Source organism: Urtica dioica, chromosome 8 (assembly GCF_054948205.1).
Source record: "Urtica dioica subsp. dioica isolate 48M chromosome 8, U.dioica_male_clone48M_v1_H2, whole genome shotgun sequence".
In the NCBI taxonomy this organism is placed as follows: Eukaryota; Viridiplantae; Streptophyta; class Magnoliopsida; order Rosales; family Urticaceae; genus Urtica; species Urtica dioica.
Window position 1 is genome coordinate 32,957,008 of NC_142763.1, and position 25,504 is coordinate 32,982,511.

General features: G+C 38.4%; 1 protein-coding gene, 1 long non-coding RNA gene and 1 other non-coding gene across 4 annotated transcripts; all 3 read right to left on the bottom strand.

Annotated features, from left to right (window-relative positions):
- Positions 1-376: 376 nt before the first annotated feature.
- LOC149389323 (uncharacterized) lies at positions 377-4,137 on the bottom strand. Of its 2 annotated transcripts, none has more exons than XM_089624116.1 (6): positions 3,601-4,137; positions 2,830-3,059; positions 2,154-2,412; positions 1,636-1,815; positions 1,350-1,505; positions 377-830 (listed from the first exon to the last, which is right to left on the bottom strand). In XM_089624116.1, exons 1-6 carry the CDS (start codon positions 3,637-3,639, stop codon positions 648-650), a joined length of 1,047 nt encoding a protein of 348 aa, XP_089480242.1. In that variant the 5' UTR covers positions 3,640-4,137; the 3' UTR covers positions 377-647. The 2 variants fall into 2 exon arrangements, with proteins under 2 accessions (XP_089480242.1, XP_089480241.1); XM_089624115.1 differs by having other exon boundaries at positions 2,830-3,068.
- A 13,749-nt stretch (positions 4,138-17,886) lies between these two features.
- On the bottom strand, positions 17,887-17,992 carry LOC149389324 (small nucleolar RNA R71). Its single transcript, XR_016301116.1, has one exon. It is a non-coding gene; the product is annotated as a small nucleolar RNA R71 (small nucleolar RNA).
- Positions 17,993-19,018: 1,026 nt separating this feature from the next.
- LOC149389325 (uncharacterized) lies at positions 19,019-22,110 on the bottom strand. The gene is made up of 3 exons (XR_016300572.1): positions 21,733-22,110; positions 19,990-20,117; positions 19,019-19,368 (listed from the first exon to the last, which is right to left on the bottom strand). It is a non-coding gene; the product is annotated as an uncharacterized LOC149389325 (long non-coding RNA).
- Positions 22,111-25,504: the final 3,394 nt, after the last annotated feature.

Consider the following 25,504-nt stretch of genomic DNA (forward strand, 5'->3'; position numbering starts at 1 on the left):
TGTTTTTTTTTTTTAAAAGGCGGAAATTTTTTTTGAAAGAAAGAAATAAAATTGAGAGTAAATGCCTATTGTGATTATTTTTTTGGAGTAAATGCAACATCAATGACCAACACGCGCTTGATTTGGTCGTAATGAAGCTGTCTGAAACTTTTACCTGTACATGTCGACATTTAGACTAGTCAACCATTGCAAGTTTGAATGTTTTATAACAAAATTGAAGTTTCTTAACCTTTTCCTTCTTTAATAATAAAAACAAAAACAAAAAACACAGGAACAAAATCAAGTCTAAAATTAGACTCTAAGCTATAAATTCCCTAGTTAATTACCCAACATAATTCTGAAATACTACAAAGTTTGACTCAATAAATAACTAAAGTAGCAAAGAATTAATTGAATAACAAGTGGCAAAATGAAATTAAGAAATACTAGTAACAATACCAGACAAGCTGAAAAAACTGGAAATCAGGCAAAAATTTTGCAGGAAGCTTTTTTTTCTACTCTCTGTGCAGGTTGAAAATGAGTAGCAAAAAATAAAATTACGTTAAATAAAAGAAACACAGATAAGAGGAAATGGTAAATACTATACAACACAAAACCAGAGATAAATCTAATTCATCCCTCGATCTATCTAATCACCGTTATAATCATTATCTTCTTCTTCTTCTATAATCTGCGTAGAGGAAGTTCTCGTAGGGTGTCCCGGTGAGGGTATTTCGGACATCATCCCAATTCTGGACCATTTCGGATAGCGATCCCTGGTGTATCTTCACTTGCCGGCTCTTCAGTTCCATTTCCGGGATTTTTAAGAACTCTAATACATCATTTATTTTCTGCATAAATGTCCGTGCACTCTATTTAAGCTTTGGAGGGTAAAAATTGGACCGAAAATGAAAATGACTGAGGAAAACTTATGTGAAAAATAAAATTATTTATTGTAATTGGAAGTCAGGGGAAATTTTGAGGGTAGAAAAACTTAGGATGTGCTTAAGAAAATTTGAAGTAAGAAACCAAGGAAATTCGAAATTAAGGAAGAGAATTGAAATCTGGTTTTATATATATATATATATATATTAATCTTCCACACCGATGAAAATGGAATGCCAGCATTTGGTTTACATATTCCACCGTATTTTCCCTTAAATTGAGGATTTTTATTTTCCTTCACATTTTTCAAGTTCCAAACATGGCCATAAAAAAGTTGGACATGTGAATTTGTTTGGGTTCAGAAGTCCAAACGTTTATTACGAGCGTATATTCCTTTAAGTTTCAATCCGTCCACCAACTGAATTTCAAAACATTTACCCTAATCCACAAGAGTAAAAACTAATTCTCAAAAAGAAATTGCTTACAGTGCGGTTCTTGATTAAATCCTCGTAGTAGACAACGATATGCCTGGTGCTCTTAAAGAACTCCAACGCTTTCGTTGTTGTCTCTTCCACTTGCTTCAGGTCCGGTATCAGCGACGTGGCATTCACCATCGGCTTGTACTTAGCCAATATTTTCGCCTGAAATTAACCAAATCCAATTTCACAACACCACTCAAGAGAGAAAGATACATTATGTGTATATATACACACACACACATATACATATACCTATATATATATATATATAGAGAGAGAGAGAGAGAGAGACCTCGAGAGGCGAGTGGACGTGAGACTTGTGGGTCCCATTCAGAATCTTGATGCTTCTGTCGTAAGAATTGGCGATCACTGAGATCATCCGGCGCAAAAGGTTTCTCCGGAAGAGAAATATTCCGGTGACCCCACGGCGATCAAAGTACTTTGCTATCTCTTCGTGATGTTGCATCAAACCCTGCATGGACCGTTCCGGAATAATGATAAAAAATAAAAAAATAAAAAAAAATAAAAAAAATTAGATCTCTGATAGGACTTTAGACAATGAAATAATTTGTTAATTTTTACGGTTTGTTAGTCTATAAATAAAGGTCCGGAATGATCATTTAAGGGGGGGAATCGATTTTCGGTTTACACTTATCCTTTTCTTGGAGAGTGCCGGGTTTCTCGTCTTATAATTTATACTGCTATCAAACTCTTGCGAATAAATCTTGTGTATTATATTTGTTGTTCTCAAAGTTATAAGTCGAAAAGGGCTTCTAAGCCTTTTCTTTGATTTAATTATAAATGGGCAACCTGATTAAGCATCCACTTGAAGCCGACGGCGGCGGTGCACTCGTTCTTGGAGGCGCTGCTGAACCAGTCGAGATCATACACTCTGTCCAGAGTCTCCACAATCGTCAACGCGTTGCTTCTTCTCACTTTCACAGAGAAGATCTCGCCGTTCGAGCTTATATTGGTGTGGTTGTTCAGCAATGTCTCGAACCATCCACTTCCCGATCTCTGCATCGACAGTATCGCAAAGTATCGCACCGGATTGCACTCACACTCCGCTCTGCCCACACACACAAAAAAAAAACATTCACAAATAAATAATCGATTCATCTGAGTTTTTCTTGCCCTCAAATAGCTTTGTGCGCATGCGTCTAATTTTACGACTCTTGTATTTTATATAAATGGCGACAGGCGAGCTTAGAGTTTTGAGTTTCAACATTGATTTCTCGCAATGAATCCCACATAAAATGATTTCGTAAATCATCAATTCATCTAAGTTTTTATGAGCATAGAAATGTAGCTATATAGTTCATGTGTATTGATCCAAGTTTATGTTTATTATGACAGTCGATGCATACAAGCGAGGTTAGGGTTATGAGTTTTAAAATCGATATCACTCCCTAAAAATCACCATTCTGATAAATAAAATAAACATGGAATGAATTTGGATACCGAATCCGAACACAGTTCACTGTACCTGCTATAAGTCAGGGGTTTCGGGTAGTGAACGAGCGGAGATTCCAGGGCCGGGCACGAAGGCCGGTCGGGGAGCTCGAGATCGAAATACCCGGATTTGCTGTTCCGAGCGCTGAACTGCTTGAGACAGATCGAGCAAATGTAGAGACCGCAGACCATCGTGAACAAGAAGAACACAACCATCCTCACCACCGATGGCGATCTGCTCGGCGCCTTTGCCGCGGACCCATCCTGTAATTTCTATAAACAAATAAATAAATCAAGCTCGTGTAAGAACAGAAAAAAAAAAAAAAAAAAAAAGCGTTTTTGTTATGAACATATATGAATCACTCGAAATGGATGAGTATGCATAGAGCTTTAAGCTAGCTAGCTATCACTGTATCGGAAACAGAACAAGAAGAAAAAATTTACAAGATTACATGGACAAGATCGAAAAAAGAATTCTTGTATCTTAGCTAAAATTAGCTACATTTTTTTTCTTTTTGTCGACGAAAAAAGTGGGAGTTTCTGAAACAAGCTCAGTCAGAGAAAGCCCCAAAAGAAAAGAAAAATATGTTCATCTTGAAGAAAACTGAAATAATGTTTGATCAATCTGAGTAACAGCTCGAATATTTCCTACATGCAAAGCCATTAGAATATATAGATCAAAGATGAAAGTGTATATATATATATATACTCAATGAAAAAGAAGACGAGTCTGATTTAGTATAGGCGAAATTTTTAAAATATATATATAAATTAATAATCAGAACAGTGATGGAAATAGACAGACCTTAGGGAAGAAGGAACAGAGATCTTCGGCCATAGCCATCGCAACGAAAGCTCAAAACAGAAACCAGCGAAAAGGCATTGATGGAAGAAAAAAAGAATCCCTGCTTTAAGCTTTTCGTTTAACTAATAAAATATTATAAAAATAAAATCTGTATAATCCACAAACAAACCCCTTTAGATAATAAACAAACATATAAAATTCAAACTCAAAAACGCCTCCAACAGAAAGAAAAGAAAAAATAAATTAAATATTTTTTTCTTTCCCTTTCTTGAATCTAAATCGACGACGTGATGAGCTACTGCGGGTTTCTTTTCTTCGACCGTTGAACGCTCTCTTCTCCTGGCCTTTGGCTTCTTCTCTTTATTTTAATAATTTATGAATTCTCGATATTTTCTCTTTTTTTTTTTTCTTCTTCTTGTTTATAATATTTCTTATTTATTTTTGTGTTTAAATCCACATATGTTCGGCGTAATCTAGTGCGAAGATTGAATTTGAAAAGAAAAATGAAAAAGTTCTCTCAAAAAAAAAAAAAAATGAAAAACAAGTACCCACCAAGACGAGGATTATTAATTTAGACTTTAATAAAAAGGAATAAAACAAATCGTCGTTTTGATTGCCCACGTAACATTGACACGTCATGACATGACCATTTTGCTTGGAGAAAATGATCGCAAACGTCGTCGTTTTTAATGGTTTTTTTTTTCCTTAGTGGTTTTTCTTTGAGAAATTTCATTTTCTAGACCTAAAAGTTATGAAAATATCTCAATTAAACTCACTAGTTCATAAATATCTAAAATTAGACTTTTGTACCAATTTCGGACAAAAATACCCTTTCATTTCTCATTCTCTCTCATTTTCTCTCATTCTCGAGTATCCTCCCGTCGAAATGGGTTAGTATGCTCATTCATTCATCTTTTATAGTAATGTTCATATAGTTTGTGTAGAAAAAAAAAAGTTGGTAGATTTAGGTCAAATAACCCGGAATTTAACGTTATTTCCGATGAAATCCGATAATTTAGGATGAAATTTAAGTACTATTTCCGATGAAATTTAAGCTAAAATTCGGACAGGATCCGACCGGATCTGGCAGGATCCGACCAGATCTGGCAAGGTCAGAATCCGATCGGATCTGGCAGGATCCGACCGGATCCGACAAACTGCCAGAATCCGACCGGATCTGGCAGGATCCGACCGGATCTGGCCGGATCCGACCGGATCCGACAGTGTACCAAGAAAATTAAAAAAATCTTGTTTTTTTTTATTTAATCTATTTTTATGTGATATTTTTTGCAGTTTTGTTGATGGTTAACGGCACATGGGAGAGAAATGGATCCAATGGCGTCGGAGACGGTCGGATCCGACGGGATCCATCAAGATTTAAAAAAAAAAAAATTCAAACCCGACGCTACCCAGATTTAAAAAAAAAATCACTGTGACAAATCAAACCAAATCATGACAAAACCACTCTAATCTTATATCTTATCTATGCTACACTAATCAAACCATGACAAAACCATTAAAAAACTTACTTTTTTTGTCATTTTTAGGTTTTGAAAGCTATGGAGGTAGATGGAGGTCGGATTTGTTGAGGTCGGCGTCGGAGTTGGTGGTGGGCGTCGGAGGTGGCGAGGTCGGCGTCGGATTTGGTGAGGTTGGCGTCGGATTTGGTGATGTTGGCGTCGGAAGTGGGGAGAGTCGGTTTTTGTGTGAGAGAAAGTGAGAGAAAGTGAGAAAGTGAGAATGAAGGGGGTGGAGATGAGGTTTATTTTGAATTGAGGGCATTTTTGTCCAAAATTGGTACAAAAGTCCAATTTTGAATATTTTTTAATTAACGGGTCAAATTAAGATATTTTCATAACTTTTAGGTCTAGAAAATGAAATTTCTCTTTTCTTTCCTCTTTATGTCACGATTACGAACACGATGAGTTATGATTATCACTCTCTACTTTACAGTTACAGAGGAATTTTTTGGGACCTAATGGTTGTGTGGACTAAATCCAACGACGACCCATTGACTAGAATGTGAAATTTGAAAGGATTGATAAGGGAACCGGAAATGAATATGAACAAAATTATTAAAAAAAACAAAACCAACCAACAAACAAAAGATAGCCATGTCCAGTCCACGACATTATATTAAAACGGGAACTATATCATATCAATGTAAAAATGTGATAATTAAGTTCCGACTGCACTAATTACGTATAGGGATGTATCATTTTATTCATGGATATGGTAACATAACATATTTTTAGCTGTAACCTTCTTTACAAATAATTGATCACACGCTCTATTGTACCGCAGAAAAAAAAGACCTCACGAACTAGATGTTGGCTTTTGACAAGTACGTTTTTATTTTTTTATCATCCAAGAAATTTCTTCAAAATTATATAAAAAAAAATTAAATAAATAAAAAATAAAATATTACAAAACACTTAAATCGGACAACACCAACTTAAAAATGTGGTCAAATAACCATCGAGACTTAGTAGTAACAGATACAGAAATTTGATTCAATAGAGGCACAAATAAAAATAATATATGTATAACTAATTTACAAAGTAAAAAATTAAAAATATTATAAAAAAGCATGTAGATAACTAAGAATCGTCACTTTTCAAAAACTATGAAAGGGAATAAAATTTTAAAATGCAATTCAACTTATGAGAAAAGAAAAAAGAATATAATATTTTAATATCAACTACGACAAATAATTTGCATTAATCATATTTAAATTTATGCTAATGTTTAATCTTGCACAGTTGATTTATAACACTGATGTTGCACCACTGTGATCTGCCCATTTTGAATACTATCAACACCTCAGCACGGTTTCACTAGTCTTGCTTGCGCCGGATGATAACATATGCGTGATGTCAAATTTTTATACTTCGTTTATATCTTTTTATATTCTTTGTTTCTGTTGACGGTAAAGGCAACGTCATCAGCACAAATATAGTAATAGAATATGTTAATGCGTTTTATGCATAACATTTGCAACGTGTGTCTCACAGAGAGGTATGGTTCAACACGCCATGAGTGAGAGATCTCCTTCCTTGGTTCTGAGGAACTAGAGGCATCAATGGCTAGGAGCCATGAGACGTCTATTTCCAAGGCTCTTCCAGTAGGCGATCTTGAGGCTAGAGACGACTTCCTTTGGTCACGAACGGATTAAGTTGGAAAGGGATAAGCCCGAAATAACCAAAATCTCATTTGGTCCTTAGGAAAGTGGTCATATGTGGTGGTGGACATCCGAGTCGCTTCTTCTTTCGGGTTGGATGGCATGGTTCCTCCTTGCTCCTTTTCCTAAGTCAAACTAGTGAAATAGGAGAAAAATTGACCAATAGTGGGATGTTCCTCTATGTGGAGTGAAGAGCTTATGAGTGTGAGTCCTACAAGCCCCTAGACAATCCTAATGGGTTGATAAATAGACATTTGTAATCCATTTGGTCGGGAGATTTCTATCGACATTTTCGCAAGTCTACGAATCGAGAAGTAATATACGTGCAAAAAGCACAGTTCGATCCCACGAAGACTAGACGCTCAATAACTAGAATCTCTTAACTTCTTTTGAATTTGAATGTATAAAAATAAAACAATAAAAATGGGGTTTTTTATGTGTAAAAACTATCAAGCAAGCAATTAAACGATGTAAACAACTATGGTAAAAGCAAAGGGCATGACTTCGTTGGTTCAATGAAGTGGATGGTTATTGGATTCACATTTAGTATGGTTAGCACGGAATCTCACCCCTCGAAATTATCCACTAATCTCTCTCAAGTCTTTAGTGACCGGATTGGGTTCAAACTATTACACCTATCCTATAGTCTTTCTATAGATCTAGGTGGATTTATGGACGGAAGGGTAAGGCTCATATGTTTATTACCACTCAGTTTCAAAACTTGCCTAAGGATTCACAATTAGTTAGCTACTCTGATTAGAGACAATACACACCCACATTCCCATAGTTTTCTTCTTCTTTCCCTCATAAAATTCAACTATATTCCTAATGCTATGAACCAACCATGATCAAATCTCCAACTACATCATGTCCCTTTACAAATCTAGCTACTCATAATGAAAATCAAACAAAGCAAAATAACAATAAGCAAAAGTAAAAAAGTTAGAAAGTAACGAGACATGATATTCAAACAAAACTCAAAATAAACACTATTTAATATTCACAATCCAAGAATCAACTCCGCATTACTCAAATGAACATAAAAATAAGATCAAAGTATGGAATAACAAAGAATAATAATCAAAACTAAGATCCAAATCTCTTAGAAAACAAGTAAAGATTGTTCAACAAGTAAGAAAATAAAGAAAGGAATAGGACAAACGGATAACAAAGAGTGAAGTTGATTATGATTATACAGAGGGTTGTCACTTCCTTCGTCTTCTTCTTTTTCTTTTTCTTCTTTAATCCAAGAGCCCTTTAATGGATTTTTTCTCTCTCAAATATGGATCACTGGATCTAAAACCTTGGAGTAGTGTGTAATATATATGGTGATGATGTATTTAGACCTAATTAAGACTTTATGGCATCTAAAGAGATATTTTTGGAGCATTATGGGCCCTTGGATGAGATCCAATGGTCAAGATTAGCTCTTGAAAGAGCTCTTTAAGAATCTGGCTCCGTCACTTTGCTCGTCACACACGGACTTACACATGTCGCGCGACAAGTCTGAGCGACGCGTGGTGGTCAGTGCGTCCATCGCGCTAGGGTCAGAAACTTTTGGTGATGCTTGCGCATCGCGCACTTGATCTGGCACGTCGCACAACCCTGAATTCTGCCAGCACATCATGCTCTGAAGCTTGCGCGACGTGCGAGACTTGGTTGACTTTTTCTCCAACTTTGACTTTGGCTCTCGGAGGTCATTTCTTGTGCATTTTAGTTTCGATTCCACTCGTTTTTGCACCATAACACTCTTTTGCTCTCTTGTACTTGAAAATCACTAAAAACTATCAAATAACTTAAGAACATGCATTGATTCTCGTATTAAAGGGTCGAGATAAGTGTGAATGAATCACACTTCTCAAATACCTCCAAACTTGAACCGTTGCTTATCCTAAAATAACAAAACAACTATACAGAGCAAACTAGCAAAGGCATGCATGGAAACAAAGAAGTTAGATTAAAAGAAGTTACACTAATTAGGAAAGAAGCTAAGATGTGAAAGAAGTTACACTAAGCTATACTAAACTTAAAAGTTGAGTGTTAAAATTGCTAAGGACTTTGGACCTGCATGAACGTCTCGCCTAGATAAAATCGACTTTAAGAGTAAGGACAACCACAATTAAAGCTCAATGACTACAAGTAATTGATCAATTCCCATGTGCCTTTACCTCTTTTAAGATTCCTGTGTAATAGGTTGCTTTCAGCCCAAGTCAAATGCGTTAGAGATCTCGCGTTTTCCTAACATGCGATCTCGAAAAGATGTGTTCAATGTTGAACTCGAAGCACCATAAAGCTTTTCACCACTCTCTTTCTCCACTCGATTTAGGGGAGGAAATGAGAGTCCAAAGGTTTAATATCGGCTTGTAATGGTAGGGCTGGGTCAAAGAGTCGGATATAGAATTTAAAGAAGCTTAACATTACTTTAGCGACTCGAACTCACCAAACACGCAAACACTCTCAGTTTTCATGTATACTTTCCTCATCTTTCTTGTTTTAAGCAAAAAGCTTCGCCTTCTCCCAAACTTAGACTTTTCTCATTCTAAGTATAAATGATGAGCTTGTTTGGAATATTGCTCACTTGAAGATAATGAATAAATGATTACTAAATTCGATTGTAAGATTACTTTATTAGCTTTATATGATTAGTGGATTGAGTTCAAAACAATTAGAATCAATAACAACTATCTTCCATAGCCTCCGTATTAAACTGAGTCACGTGTTGGGCACCTGAGTTCGGGCGGTGAGCTAAAACGAGGTCGATGACTGATATACGCCTGGAAAACTATATCTAAAGTCATATATGTGGAACACATAGGTGAAGGCTGATCACTATGTGGGAGCATTCTACACTTGTGGGAAGTGTACGACTTGGACAGGTCTTGGTGTAGATGTGTCGTTTAAGGACCGTTACGACACACTAACCGAGGTCACTATGATGGTCACAGTGAGACTTGATCTAAATCCTGAAGTGATCATGGACACTGGGTTATGTTACTGGGCTCTTTGACTCATTCGCTAAAAGGCTATTCATGCTAATCACAGCTTATGTCTTGGGAGTTTTCTCAGAGCATAATTCGAGTGGGAAGTGATTTACAGATACGGAATCTAGCCTTCCTGAAAGAAGGTTAATGTTCACTCGCCTAAGGGTTGATTTCAGAACCGATAGATTGCTAGCACTTTCGAAGTAAGTAACGTTCGAAAGAACCTTTCGCTGGGGAAGCAACAATGCTTAGGGTTGATATGTATCAAGAGAAGTATAACGGAAAAATTGACTTCTCTTGACACGGGTTGAACCTGGAGGATCTTGATCACGAACTGACTATATCGGTGGACACTCGTCACGATGAGTAAATATAATTCTAGTATAAAGGAGAGTTCAGTATTGGCTTACAAAGTGGAGTATTTGACCAAGATTAGACGAATCGATGGAAAAAGAGAAAGGACTATTTCGTCTTTTTCATCGGATTTGTTGAGCTTCTATTACTAGGTCCATAGTCCCCGATTCGGCTCTGATAAAGGCGGATAAGAACTTTCGTATAATAATGTTTATCATTATTAATCTCACGTGTTGTAATTGTGATTGACAGCATTAATTCTGGAAAACGGGTATTCGCAGAATTAAATAAATATTTATGGTAGAATTGTTTATTTATTGTTTGATCAAGTAAATAAACAATTATTAATTATTTGTTTATTGTTGGACCAAGTAAATAAATAATTAATTGGGTTTTAAGCAATTGGGCCTTGCACAAAATATGAAAATCGGATTTGGGAATTTTGGCATGGGAGTTGCGCAAATCCCCTTGGCCGTGTGCCTAAAAACCGATTTTTATAATATTGGTATTTACCAATATTTTCTCTTTAGTTGTTTAAATAAAGGAGAGAGAATAATATAAGATATTGTCCTATATTTTCTCCTTATTTAAAGGAAAGTATTTAGGAGAATATATGAGAATATATTTAAAGGGAAATAATATATTCTCCTATATTCTCTCACTAAATAAAATATTCTCTATTTAAATAGAGAATAATATCCCATAGATATTGATCTGATGGATGAGAGAAAAAGTAGGATTCAATTGTTGAGATCCAATGGCCTAGATTTAATCCACTAGTGTGAACACAATAAAAGGAAATAAAATATTCTGGAAGATTCCATGAGTATCTCATTTTACTACTATAAATAGGGGTTCATGAGAAGGCAAAAAATGAAGCAATTTTTGAGAAAAATTTTGTGCACCCTAGTCTACCTTGGCCGTGCACTTCTGCCTATCCCTCCCCTCGGAAATTCGTTTCCATTCTTAGTAAAATAAGAGAGAGATCTCAAAACACCTAGTTTCGTGATCTAGTGAGATAAAGACTGTGCCCACTCATCTTTCTTATTCGTCTCGGATATTACGTTTCGGAAGACTAAGGTATCCTCGAGTCCTTCATCAAGACGACGCAAGGAGTACGCGATTGGTTAAGGAGCGTTCTGTAGCTGAACGGAAAATCAATGTAAGTATTCATTTTTCGCTCAAATCGGTTGCTTGATAAATATGCTCTTGTGAATTAAATTAATTAAACATAACTAGATCTTGTTAATTATAACCATAATTTAATTAGCTTATGATCAACGTAATTAATTATTTTTCCGCATTAATATGGTTATATGGTGGAATCATCTCAAACGAGTCGCATCAGAACGATTGTTCGTGTCTGATATGCGCTCGATTCCCCGACAAGTGGTATCAGAGCTAGATGTTATGATTAATTAATCGATTCGTTCTTGTAATTAATTTAAAATATGGTTTGAATGAAATTATATGTGGATTGTGATTCGTGGTTTGATCGTAGAATATTTTATTCTCGCTTTTCTAGATTTTTTGTAAACCCGAAATTCAAATGGTATAGGTTTTATGTAATTATTATTATTATTGTTGTAATCCGATGGTGCGACGTTCTTGATCGCGACGATCGGCGAGAGACGGACACACAACGAAGAAGCGTGACGGACGAAGAAAGCCTCCACGACTACGCCACAAGAAAACTTGTCACAAAATTTTGTGACAAGTCTCGGACGTCCTCTTCGTGCCGGGCCGCGCCCTCGTGGCGGCGGCGGTCCGGTGCAGCCTCAAGTCTAATCTTGACCTAGGTCAAGATTAGAGGATTCGTCTTGGCCTCAGCCCGGAAACCCTAGTAGGCCCACGGGCCCACTCATTAAAAAAAAATTTACCGAAAAAAAAAAAATTTAAGTTTTTAAATGTTTTATTTAATTAATTGTATGGGCTGAGCCCTAATGATTTTTATTTAAAAAATTACAAAATAAATGATTATGATATCGATTTATTTTAAATGGGACATTAGAATGGGCCCTTACTTAATTAATTTTTTCGATAAAAAATTAGAAAAATTAAATAATTTGATATTGATTTATTTTTTCTAAGAGACATAAGAATGGGCCCAATTGAATCCATGGGCCAATATGATTGGGCTCATCTTGATTTACTTTATAGAATCAAATAGGAAACGATCAATCCGAATCAAACCATTCTTGCATGCTCTTGCTTGTTTATTTAATTACTATGCCATGCTTGTATGCTATAACTTAGATCATGTATCGTATGTTAATGGTTGTCATGGGCTTTCATTCATTAAAATTGTCTAATTGGATTAGGATAGTTAATTAATGAATGAGTTGAACAGATCGGAGAGCTCTGTCACCAAGCCGATAAGAGGCTAAGCTGAGAGGTACTTAAGAAGACCTAGTGTCTCACCTTCTCTACTGGGAGCTTTTCTGTGATGGAATACTTTTAGGATAATCAAGACTAGATGTCACGAATTCATAATCACTAAGCTATATCGAAACATTTGTTTTTAAGGGTAGCTTAGAAACACTCGAGTTTTTAATATGACTTAGTTAACTCGAGTGGATCACCTAGATTAAAGTTAATGCTAGGAAAATTAAAATACTGAAAGTATATTGAGTCGTAGGTCTCCAACATTGACACAACACCGTGAGGATGAAAGATCCCCTCGTGACCGGCGGTTTTCTAAACATGGTGGTCAGTTCCATTCGGAAGGGCTTTTCTGATTCCAATACCAAGGTTGTGTCTCTGACGATAGGTGGGAGGGTTGATCTCTGCGTGTACTAGTTACGCTAGTGCATATGAGCTAGATTTCTTTCACTGAAATGTTGGGTTGACTCATGCATGAACCAACCGGTGGTTGCTCATGTGGCCAAAGATTCCTATAAAATTGGTAGTTAGTGAGTATAGTTATGAAGGTGCATGTACTATGATTGCTCACTAATCTGAGATGGTTCTCATTTTCACTAGGTGCACTCCGTTACGTCACCAGAGTGAAACGGACTGTGGCTATTAGTCGAATTACCTTGGAATATAAAAACTGGGTTCTTTTGATTAGTATTTTATCCCGTGCATGTTTGCATTATAGTTTTCATTTCCTAAATTATATTGATGGTTGTTTCTTTTCATATTGTTAATAAATGTACTTTTATGTTTTTAGTAATCATGTCGAACCCTATTATGGCCCTGTTGTCGAAAGACGTCCTGACTGGAGATAACTTTCCTCAGTGGAAGTCGAATCTCAACATTGTGCTTGTGAGTGAAAGCATTCTCTTTATCCTCATTGAAGACAGACCTCCTCTTCCTACTCATGGTGCCTCCAAGAACTTGAGGGTGGACTATGACAAGTGGACTACTGCCAATAATAAGGCGGTGGCCTACATGCTCGCAAGCATATCTGATGCGTTGCGAACTAAGATGGAAGGGAATGAGACCGATGTGGAGATCCTTGAATCGTTGCAACAAATATTTGGGATGCAAAGCGAGCAAGCCCGCATTGAGCTCACCCGTAAGTGCACTAGCACTAGGATGACTGCGGGAACTCCGGTGAGGGATCATGTCCTGAAGATGACTAACTACTTCACCGAAGCTGAACTCCACGGGGCACAGATGAATGAGGTTACTCAGGTGGGAATAATCATGAATTCCCTTTCGAGTGACTTCATACAGTTTACGTCCAACTACATCATGAACAAGTTGACGTATGAACTGTCTCAGCTGTTAAATGAACTACAGACTTTCGAGTCTATCACTCGACATGGGAAGAACAAAGGGTCAGCTCTCTATGCTGACAAGAGTTCTTCGCCTAAAACCAAGAAGAAGTTGACTTCTGGTGCTGAGTCATCTAAGGCACGTCCGAATACTTCAAAGGGGAAAGGTCCCGCTAAGAAGGAAAGGAAGAACTTCAAGAGAAGTGGAAAAGGAAAAGAAAAGAAGCGAGAAAGCATTGGTAAATGTCACCACTGCAACACTGAAGGCCATTGGAAGAGGCATTGTACTTTGTACTTGGCTGAGCTTGAGAAAAACAAGAAGAATGCTTGTATGGTACCTTAAAATTCATGATTAAAGATATCCTAAAAATGTTTTGAGGATAATTATTCATGAGCATACTTATTTTCTTGTTGCAGAGCAGATCTGATGGAGCACACGTGTGTAGACGAGCTTGCTGAACAATGTCGGATTCAAGCCCGAATTGTAGAGAAGCTCATGCTCCGTTTGAAGATCTAATTTCCCGCTAGTTTTATTACTTTCATTTTTGGATTTATTTTTTAACATGGGATGTGTCATTTAATAATCCGAGGTTTTCTGGACTGTAGCCTTTATGGTTATTCCAGAAAGGATGAATCTTTCTTTCTTTATGTTTTATTACATTATTTATGAACACATGGTTGTGTCTTTAAATATTTCCTTCTATAATTGAATGCCTTGATTGCTTTTATGATATTTGAATATGCATGAATGCTTATGTCCTTATGAAAAAGATATAGAATATGAAGCTCACGTTTTTCCGTTCGTATGCTATATAGAAGCACAATAAATAAATATAAATATTTTCTAAGTTATTATCTCTGTTAGAATTTAATTAGCTTTTATTGCTTCATTAAATTCTTATGTTGAATATGTTTTGTTGTTTAAGAACTATTTAGAGCTTTGAAAGCGTCTAAATACTTATTACCATTATTCGACAATGACTTGTGCGAATAATAAGTAATAAAGGAGACACAACTAAGTGTAAGTGTTGATGATGAATTAAATTAGTGGGAGCTTCCTTAATTGGAACCTAGTCACTAATATTCGTATTGATTGAGTGGGAGCATCCTTGAATGGAACCTAGCCACTCTAGATTTATTGATTGAGTGAGAGCATCCTTAATTGGAACCTAGCCAGTCTAAAATTCAATAATCGAGTAGAAGCATCCTTAGCTGGAACCTAGCTACTCTTATTCATTGACTTAGTGAGAGCATCCATAAATGGGACCTAGCCACTAAATAACCAATATTATTAAGTGGGAGTATCCTTAATTGGATTCTAGTCACTATTGTTCAAAAAAAGAGTGGGAGCTTTCTTTAATGAAATCTAGCCACTCGTTGTTCTATAAATAGCAACATCCTTCATAGGATTAAACTCATCATTGAAGATGGCATCCTTGACCGGAATGTATATGCTATTATTCAATAATTAAAGTGGAAGAGTAATCAATGATTACATTGCCACATAAATCAATGAATTGAAAGGAAGGATATATTTGAATTATCTTGTCGTTAACCTAGTGGGAGCATCCTAGAATGGATCCTTGTCACTCTCATCAACAATAAACTTTCCTTAAATGGAAAAACATGATCTTGAGATATCACTCTCGATCGAACTAACTTGTCTGAAAGTTATTAGCCCATATTTAATAGATCTACCTGTTAAGCTATTAGCTTAAAGGAATAGAGAGATCTATAAAATGATTAATGAAATGGTTTAAGCTTTAATGAGCTATATAAGGTAAGGGATTGAGCCCTTAAGGAGAGACACTATCATCAATGATACTTTTCTTTCTGATACCACGAACCACTTCATTTGGGATCTTCAAAATTGAAGATCAACTGTCCTTTGAGGATGAAGTTCCAATAACATAAAGACGTGGATCGAAGTAGTTATACTACTAAACCTTTTGAAATATGAAAGGTAGATCCTAATTACTTAACAAACTAATCATGATTGTGATAAACGCGTTTAAAACGTGTTTGTTTGTACTCTCGGAAGTGAAAAGAAGTTAGTTCGAGAGCATTTTCATGTGTTTTGGAGTGTTTTTCTTAATTTTCAGAGTTTTGAGGTTCAAAAATGACAAATAGAGCATTTGAGTATGACGGGGCAATCGCAAGGAGTTCAGAACATCTTTCGGATCTCAATTCCGACACCCGGAGCTCAAGATAGGTGGATCAAGGTGAACCAAGCAATGCACAAACTTCCAGAGTCCTGTGCGTTTACCCTGTGCGGCCCATGTGCGGTGCACAGCCCTGTGCGTTTGCCCTGTGCGGCGTACAGCCCTGTGCGTTTGCCCTGTGCGGCCTCTGTGCGGTGCACAGGCTGCCCAGAAGACCTGTGCGGTGCACAGGAAGACCTGTGCGGCGCACAGGCCCCGATTCCCACTTTTTTTGTCACGCGTTTTAATTGTAATCCAAGCCGTTGGATGCGATCCGACGGCCCATATGAGCTCCGAAAAACCTAGGAAACCTACAAAAACACTTTAGTTTATTGAGAAACATATCTTTGCTTTTGCTTTTAGTTTTGTTTTCATTCGGCCGCAAAAATCCCGGGAGAGAAGAAGTGTTCAGAGAGGATCATCGTCGCCACAATTCTCGTTTTCATCATTCACAGTTTTTATCTCTATTCTCTGAATCTTTGGAACTCCCGTTTTTATTAATATAATTCAGTTTATTCATGATTGCTTTATATTCATCTCCGTTTATTTTCCGTTCAATCATGCACTAAATTCTTTAAGGGCTATGGTGTAACAAGTTAGGAATATGGTTATGGATTCATTCATGTCAAATTAATGTTCATATGCTCTATAATGTTTGTTTATTTTAATTCCGTGTGTAATGCTTAAATTCGATTAGCTACCGTGTTCATGATATTAGGATTGCTTAATGCTCGGGAGAGATTAGGTTAGTCGTACACAAGGATTAATTTACCGGGATACATTCCTAGGCTAGGAATAGCTAGGTTGTTTCGGAGTCGTGTGAACGTTCTTGTTTTTAATGCTAGCCATTGTTTTTAGGGGTTGAGATCGAGAGAAGATATCCCGGCATAGGTTTAGATTCTTAGATGTTCGAGAGAAATCTTAGATTACCATTATCGTGAGCGTGATTAGCAAACATAAGAGTGTGTGTTTTGTGCGTAATTCCCGAATCCAAACCATAGGAATAACTTGTGAAGCCATAGTTCTTGCTTTCTCACTATCGTAATCTTTCGTATTTTAATTGTTTTTAATTTTCGTTTGTTTTGATAACCATCATAATCATCAAATCATTGGGTTCAATTCGTGCTAGTAATCTTGTTAATTTGATTAAACATTTTCCTCGTGGGATCGACTCGTACTTACGAACTCTACTACTTGAGCGACTACGTGCACTTGCGTACGGAAAAATCGCGACAAGTTTTTGGCGTCGTTGCCGGGGAATTTTATTTTAATTAAGATTAGATCAACTAGTTTACTATTTGAACTTCTTTTATTTCTTTTGTATTCATCTAGTTTCGTGTTCTCTTTTGCTTTTGTGAAGGTGCATGCGAAAGGTCGGTGAATCGAGTCTTCTTCCGATCGACCCTGAAATCGAGAAAACCTGCAAACAGAATCGACGAGCAAAGAAGACACAATCAACGATGGCAGAACCTGCACCCGAACGACCACTCATGGAGTATGTGCAACCCACGGTCCAAGGGTATCGCTCGGCGATCAAGAATCCATCGGTTGAAGGGAATCGAAGCTTCTAGATCAAATTGGGGATGATTAACATGGTTCAACAGAATCAATTCTCGGGAGCCCCCAATGAAGATCCGAATGAGCACATCGCAAACTTCAATGAATTATGCGATACTTTCCAAATCCATAATATCAGTACTGATGTCATTCGTCTTCGATTATTCCCTTTCTCTCTACGCGACCGAGCAAAGTCTTGGCTCAAGTCGCTACCCGCCGACTCCATTGAATCATGGGAAGACCTCTGCAATGTCTTATTCGCCAAGTTCTTCCCGTTCGAGAAGACAGCCCGACTACGAAACGAGATCCATAGTTTCGGACAATGGGAAGGCGAATCTCTACACGAAGCATGGGCTCGCTTCAAAGAGATGCTGAGAAAGTGCCCACATCACGGAGTCACCCTTCCGATCCAGCTTCAGATATTCTACTACGGGCTGCTCTCATCCACGAAAACTTTGGTGAACACCACGGCAGGAGGCACGGTGCTAACTAAGACACGCACAGAGTTCCAGGAACTCCTAAACGAGCTGGCACGAGGCAATGACCAATGCCCGGTGGAGAAGCGGATCATGAAGCCACCCTTAGCATCCGCGAATGCCACGACATCCACACCTGATGTGGAAGCAATTAGAGCAGTGACGGCTGAATTGGCGGAACTTAAGAAGCAGTTGAAGGAGATGCAAGCCACAGCCCATGCGGTGCACTCGACACTAGAGCCATGTTTCTGGTGTAACGGGCCTCACTTCACCGACGACTTCCCGAACGCAAACGAGTGTCAAGCCGAGAATGCAAATTTCGTGGGGAACTACAATCGTCCAACGTTCCAGAACTCCAACAACTACTACACCGGAGCACAGAACAACCACCCAAATTTAGCATGGAAACCGCAGTCTCAACAACAACAGCAACATCAACAGGGGTTCCTGAATCAAGGACCGCCTCGGGGGTTCCAAAATCAACAACAAGGGCAGCAACAACACCAACGGGGGTTCCAGCCACAACAACAAAATCAGCCCGCCCCTAAACATGAAATGAAGGAGATGTTCACAGCCTTCATGTCCCGAACGCAGACGTACATGCAGAATCAAGATGCGGTGATGCGAAACCTCGAGACACAGATGACACAGATGGCTGCTTCATTCAACACAAGGCCCCAAGGTACACTTCCAAGCACCTCCGAAGTAAATCCAAGGGAGCATTGCAACGCCATCTCACATCAACGTGCTGCGATCATCGAGGGCCCAAAGAAAGAAGAAGAAGAGGTTGCCTCTGTCACCGAAGCTCCTAAGCTGCCATCGTCGATCCATACTTATGAGCCGCTCCCGCAAAGGCTCACGGTGGCGCTTTCAGCCAAAAGTAGCGCGCTTCTACAACAAGAGCTCCCGCCAAAGTTGAAGGACCCAGGCAAATTCACGCTGTCGTTGTCACGCCCCGACGAGTCGTTTATTTTAAATGAAAACACGTGGAATTTTTTTTTAAAAAAAAACATAAACGACACGACGTCATGACAAACCTTTCGTATCTACACACAACACCATCGTTTTGACTAAAAGTCTACATGCATAAACGACATAGTGAAAGAAACAATCTACTTGACCTCTAGGTCTTAAACAGACTTCGCAAAACATAACCACTTTCACAAAACATTATTCAAAACGATTTCTTATTAGGCCCATCAGGTCAAAATAGCCCATATACGAAGTCTCGTCTACGTGGAAGCGCTCGCCAGTCAACCTGCTACCGTATATACATCTTTTATTCACATCCCTCACCTGTATCACAAAAACGAATGAGCCAACCCCCAATAAGCAGAAACAATGCATATGATATGATTTTCACTTTAAAAACTCAAGCAAGTTTTTCTCATCTTTTTCTCTCTTTAAATCTCTTCTTAATCGCGCGCAAGGTGTGTGTTGTAAACAGTTCACTCAGGTCCTCTCGCATACATGTATGACTAACGCCGCAGCTGTAAGGTGCCCAGCACTATGACATACAGCCCGGAGGTCGCAACCATAAGGTGCCCAGCACTATTCAAATGGTCCGACGTGACCATAAGGTACCCAGTACTACATACGGTCCGCTCATCGAAGTCATAATGTTCCCAGAACTATTCAAATGACCCGATCCTTCGTGAGACCGATCCTATCTCGCGAAGTTGTAGCTAACTCCCCGATCCTAGGAGCTAGCCAACCATTCATGGACGATCCACAACACACATCCTTCTTTCGAAAAACCTCGTTTCTCGTAAAACTCTTTTCCATTTTTAGATGAGATGCACATGAATGCAAATGCAATAAATGCAACAATCACATATCATATCATGTCAATGCAAGCACATAAGCTGCACACACAACACATTGTTTTTGTGATACAGTTGAAATGTTTCTACTTACCTGGATACGATTCTTTCGAATCCCGAATCCTTCTCTTCCAACAGAAAGAGTCCTTTCTTTACTTCACGTAGCTTCGTCCACGTAATATCTTTACGCTCACTGCTATCCTTGTAGCAATCTGGACTTATCTATAGAAGACGAAGATCGAACATGGAGCGTATTCAGTATCTCATCCCTCGGCATACTAACGTACATACTTCTACTAGAAAGAAAGCTCATAAGGAACGTATTCAAACGTCCTCCTAGTCACGCTACTCAGAGCGTCTCAAACACGAGCAATCAAGAACACATGAGAACATAACAGAGATGCAGAAAAGAATCGATGCCTAAAGATAATAAGATCTTGACATAACTTCTCCGACTTAAGCTAAGAAACGTCACATACTATTCGACCACCTATTCTTTTGACTGGGCAAGACCCACTGCTTAGAATAGGTTCCCGAAGTCGAAACTAGAAGAAAAGAACGTAATAAGAAATTATTACGAACTATCTATAGCATACAGAAGTTATATGAAAATAACTCAAAACGATACTTTTCAAATATGTTCTAGAAAATATTTTTGACTTGTCTCTTTTTATTGACAAGTTATAACCATTTGATAAATGAAGTACATAACATAAAAACCTTCCATTTAAAATAAACCAAGTCGTTTATTTTAAATATCTAACCATATATAAATATTCTTGGATTCGATTTAATAAAATGTTTATGAAATAACCGAACCCTCGGTTCGTAGTCGAACCATTCTTTTATTTCTATTTTCGTGCGTAAATAAAACATTTCTCGTTGATATTCTTTTTTTTTCCAAATTAAAAGAGTCGAGCTTATAGTCGAACTCGATTTTTAATACTTAAGTAAATAAGAATACTAAATAATTATTTGAATAATCAACGAGTTTAATAATGATAACATACTAATTTATTTTTCTTAACAACATATATCAAACGGGTTTGACTATAAAACATAATAATAAAAACGTACTAACTCGAGCACTCGCACAACTTAATCAAAACTTCGTAACTAACTCGAAAAATAAACTACTAAATAACGTCTTAGACTCGAGTCGGAACTCGGGAAATTTCGACTCGTTAACATTAGGCAGAGACTCCCGTAAACAGCCCCCCGAGAGCCGCCACAGTGTCGCTGCCGTCCCTGGCCCAACAGCTCGCTCCAACCGAGCCGATGAACCACGCTGACCAGCCCCGTTTCGTTGTCGCTCGCGCAGCACCTCCGCCAATCTTCGGACAGCCTCCTCGCCGTCCCGAGCCGCTGCCCCGAGCGCTGTTCAGCCTACCTAAACCGAGCCTAACTCTCGACGAGAAACTCGCAACAAAAACGACTTAATAATTCTACAACAAATCTGAAAAAACATATATCACACTATAACCATAATTCCTAATAAACACACTTCTCATATTCTAATCGTCATCACAAACAACTTCACATCATTTCGATCCAAAACACAACAACAAAACGCTTAACAATTCCAGCCAACACAACACTAACAGTCTCGAATCATCAACAGTAACTTCAACATACCATCACAAAATCTCCAGCCAACCACACGGCCAACTAACACACCCAAAACCCAGAATTAATCCAAAATCAAGATTCTTAGGATCATAAAACACCAATTCGAGCACCAAACCAATTCAAGGAGTATCAAACACGTTCATAATTGAAAAGCCCCAAATTCCAACCCTAACTTCAAAATCAAAACAGGGCAAGAACGAATTCTCACCTTACTTCATGAAATTGGGTCTCCTCAACGCTCACTCCCTCTTTTCCCGGCGTCTTTCTCGGTCCGGCGTCCTTGGCGTGCTCGCGGTGGCTCACTTCCTCTCGGTCCGAGCGCGCGCGTGAGATTTGGTCTCGGTGGCTTGCTGTCGGCCAAGCTTCTTCTTCCTCCTCAAACTCTCCTCCTTCACTCACTCTCTCGCTCTCTCGATCTCTCTCTCTCTCTCTCCCTCGCGTTCCCTCTCTCTCTTCCTTCTTCTTTCTTCTTTTTTTTTCTCTTCTCTTTTTTTTTCCTCCTAGTGCGTTTGGTGTGTTTGACAGGGCAAGGATATTACTCCATGAAGGAGATAAGTCTCCAACTTGATGACGTGGCAATGTATACTTATCCTCCTATATCGGATTTAATCTTTTTTTTTTCTTGTTTGTTTGTGTGGCACATGGGTTGGCCGAGTGATTTAAATCACTTGAAGAAAATTCTAGCCCATGATGATGTGGCAAGGATAAGAACAAATGCTAAAGTTCCCAAAAACTCCCACTTGACCCTCTTTTCTCATTTTTATCTCAAATGGGTCCAAAAACCTTACAATTTAGTCCTTACCATATAATTATTATTTACATAAATAATAATTAAAATTCGATATCTTACAGTCGTGCACCATAGGAGATGTCTTCATCGACAACGCCTTGTGCGATCTAGGTTCAGGCATCAACCTCATGCCCATGACAGTCTTCAACAAACTTGGGATGGGTGAACTAAAGTCCACGCGCACCATTCTCCAACTGGCAGATCGGACCGTAAGGCACCCGAGTGGCTTTATGGAAGACCTCCTCGTCAAAGTAAGAGAATTTACTTTTCCGGCCGATTTTTACATCATCGACATGGACGAAAACCGCGAGATTCTCATACTCTTGGGAAGGGCTTTCTTAGCCACATGTGGTGCTCGCATCGACGTGCAAAAAGGCGAGTTGACGACGCACATGAAGAACGAGGAAGAGACATTTAGGATCGACAAAGCCCAAAAACGTGAAAATGAGATAGAAGAAGTCTATGTCCTCAAGACTATTGAAGTCCAGCCTCTGATGCCTCCGGCGCCTCTGCCACCTCCACCACCACCACGTGCTCCTCCGGAAAAATCAACAAAAGGTACGAACAAGGGTGCAACGCCGAAGTCTACATTCAAGACATGGCGAGGACACTGGCCGAAACCGTTCAAAGAGGTTTGGAGAAAAAAAGAGCGCATAAAAGAAGAACCACCGCCGCCTGTGTGCGACGGCAACGAGTAGGGGAGTTCTACCACCCCCGCAAGATAAGTTTTCTTCCCATTTGTGCTCTTTGAACTACATTGGGGACAATGTAGATTTTAAGTTTGGGGGGATTCTTGTTTTGTGGATTTGTATATATTAGGATAATTTATTTGTTTTTGAGGTTTTTAGGTAGAAATTGGTATTAATTGTCTCGATTGATTGTTATATTGTTTGTCGATGATATTGTAATGTCTTAGCTTTAGAGGTGAGATTTGTTCATGAACTACTGGGTGAGAAAGAATTTGTCGAGTTCTAGAGTTTCCATATTTGACCCGAATGATGCATGTCTCGACCTTTTAGGTAACCTTGGATAGCAACTTGACCGATCGCTTGATTGAAAACACCCACAACACACTAGAACCTTCTGTAATTCCTAATCGAGGCGAAATAAATTACACACTAATCTAAGTCGAAATGAAGTAAGCATTAGGATGAGCCACGTAGACCTAAAAAGCCGACCCGATCATTTATATCCATTAGAACCCTTTTTTAGAAAAAACCAAACACGACCCATCTCGTTCTAAGTCACTAAATGAGCTTAACCAAAGAAGACATTCCCACAAAAAAATCAGTTAAGCTAACTAGGACTTCATCGCTTATTCACCTCTATATGACTTGTTCGTAGCACGATCTTCCGAGTCACACAAAAAAATGTCAAAAGCTCGTTAAATACCGTCGTTGTTTTTATTTACGCACTATGTAAAAAAAAAAAAAAAAAAAAAAAAGAGAAAAAAAAATGCAATGAAGAACGTTCATCTTTAGCGTTGTGTACATTATGTTTATTTGTTTTGAGTTTGTTGACGGTGTTTAAACAAGTAGTTTTGACTTTGAGGAGAGTTTGAGTGAGTCTAAGGAGGTGATTAGTGACCCTAGTTAGTTTAACCATGAGCCGTGAAAATATCCATATCTACCTGTGACCTAAGCCTAACATTACAAGCCTTAAAGACTTACCGATTGACTAGAAATGATGTGTGTAGATTAGTCGAGACTAAGGGAAAAGAGGAGGCATATGGGTGTGTTGAGCCGAATTTCGCAAAATTAGGCATTAGAGTGTTTATTGAGAAGGGTTGGAAGAGTTGCAAAGCCTTGGGAGTCGAAAGTGAGCGAGATACGAAAGCATTGAAAAACGGTCAAGGTAACTCGAGCTTGCAATCTTTCTTGCGCATTTAGTAGTTGACGTGAAGTTTAAAATCATGAATTCTCACTTGTATGTAAGTCTACGCATTATGGTTGAGGCAATCGATTATCGGTCGAGGCGTGATACACCAAGTTCTACCATTTTTTTAGGTTTATTGTTTTTTTGTGATTTTGTTTTATTTTATCGCTCGAGGACTAGCGACAATTCAAGTTTGAGGGTATTTGATAAACGCGTTTTAAACGTGTTTGTTTGTACTCTCAGAAGTGAAAAGAAGTTAGTTCGAGAGCATTTTCATGTGTTTTGGAGTGTTTTTCTTAATTTTCAGAGTTTTGAGGTTCAAAAATGACAAATAGAGCATTTGAGTACGACGGGGCAATCGCAAGGAGTTCAGAACATCTTTCGGATCTCAATTCCGACACCCGGAGCTCAAGATAGGTGGATCAAGGTGAACCAAGCAATGCACAAACTTCCAGAGTCCTGTGCGTTTGCCCTGTACGGCCCCTGTGCGGTGCACAGCCCTGTGCGTTTGCCCTGTGCGGCGTACAGCCCTGTGCGTTTGCCCTGTGCGGCCCTTGTGCGGTGCACAGGCTTCCCAGAAGACCTGTGCGGTGCACAGGAAGACCTGTGCGGCGCACAGGCCCCGATTCCCACTTTTTTTTGTCACGCGTTATAATTGTAATCCAAGCCGTTGGATGCGATCCGACGGCCCATATGAGCTCCGAAAAACCTAGGAAACCTACAAAAACACTTTAGTTTATTGAGAAACATATCTTTGCTTTTGCTTTTAGTTTTGTTTTCATTCGGCCGCAAAAATCCCGGGAGAGAAGAAGTGTTCAGAGAGGATCATCGTCGCCACAATTCTCGTTTTCATCATTCACAGTTTTTATCTCTATTCTCTGAATCTTTGGAACTCCCGTTTTTATTAATATAATTCAGTTTATTCATGATTGCTTTATATTCATCTCCGTTTATTTTCCGTTCAATCATGCACTAAATTCTTTAAGGGCTATGGTGTAACAAGTTAGGAATATGGTTATGGATTCATTCATGTCAAATTAATGTTCATATGCTCTATAATGTTTGTTTATTTTAATTCCGTGTGTAATGCTTAAATTCGATTAGCTACCGTGTTCATGATATTAGGATTGCTTAATGCTCGGGAGAGATTAGGTTAGTCGTGCACAAGGATTAATTTACTGGGATACATTCCTAGGCTAGGAATAGCTAGGTTGTTTCGGAGTAGTGTGAACGTTCTTGTTTTTAATGCTAGCCATTGTTTTTAGGGGTTGAGATCGAGAGAAGATATCCCGGCATAGGTTTAGATTCTTAGATG

Bases quoted from the DNA above. Each gene is read 5' to 3' on its own strand.
- LOC149389323 (XM_089624115.1), bottom strand. From the start codon at position 3,639: ATGGCTATGGCCGAAGATCTCTGTTCCTTCTTCCCTAAG. The intron at 1,816-2,153 runs GTTGCCCATTTA...CGGTCCATGCAG, and splicing joins TCAAGTGGATGCTTAATCAG to GGTTTGATGCAACATCACGA. The intron at 1,506-1,635 runs GTCTCTCTCTCT...GGTTAATTTCAG, and splicing joins ACGTCCACTCGCCTCTCGAG to GCGAAAATATTGGCTAAGTA.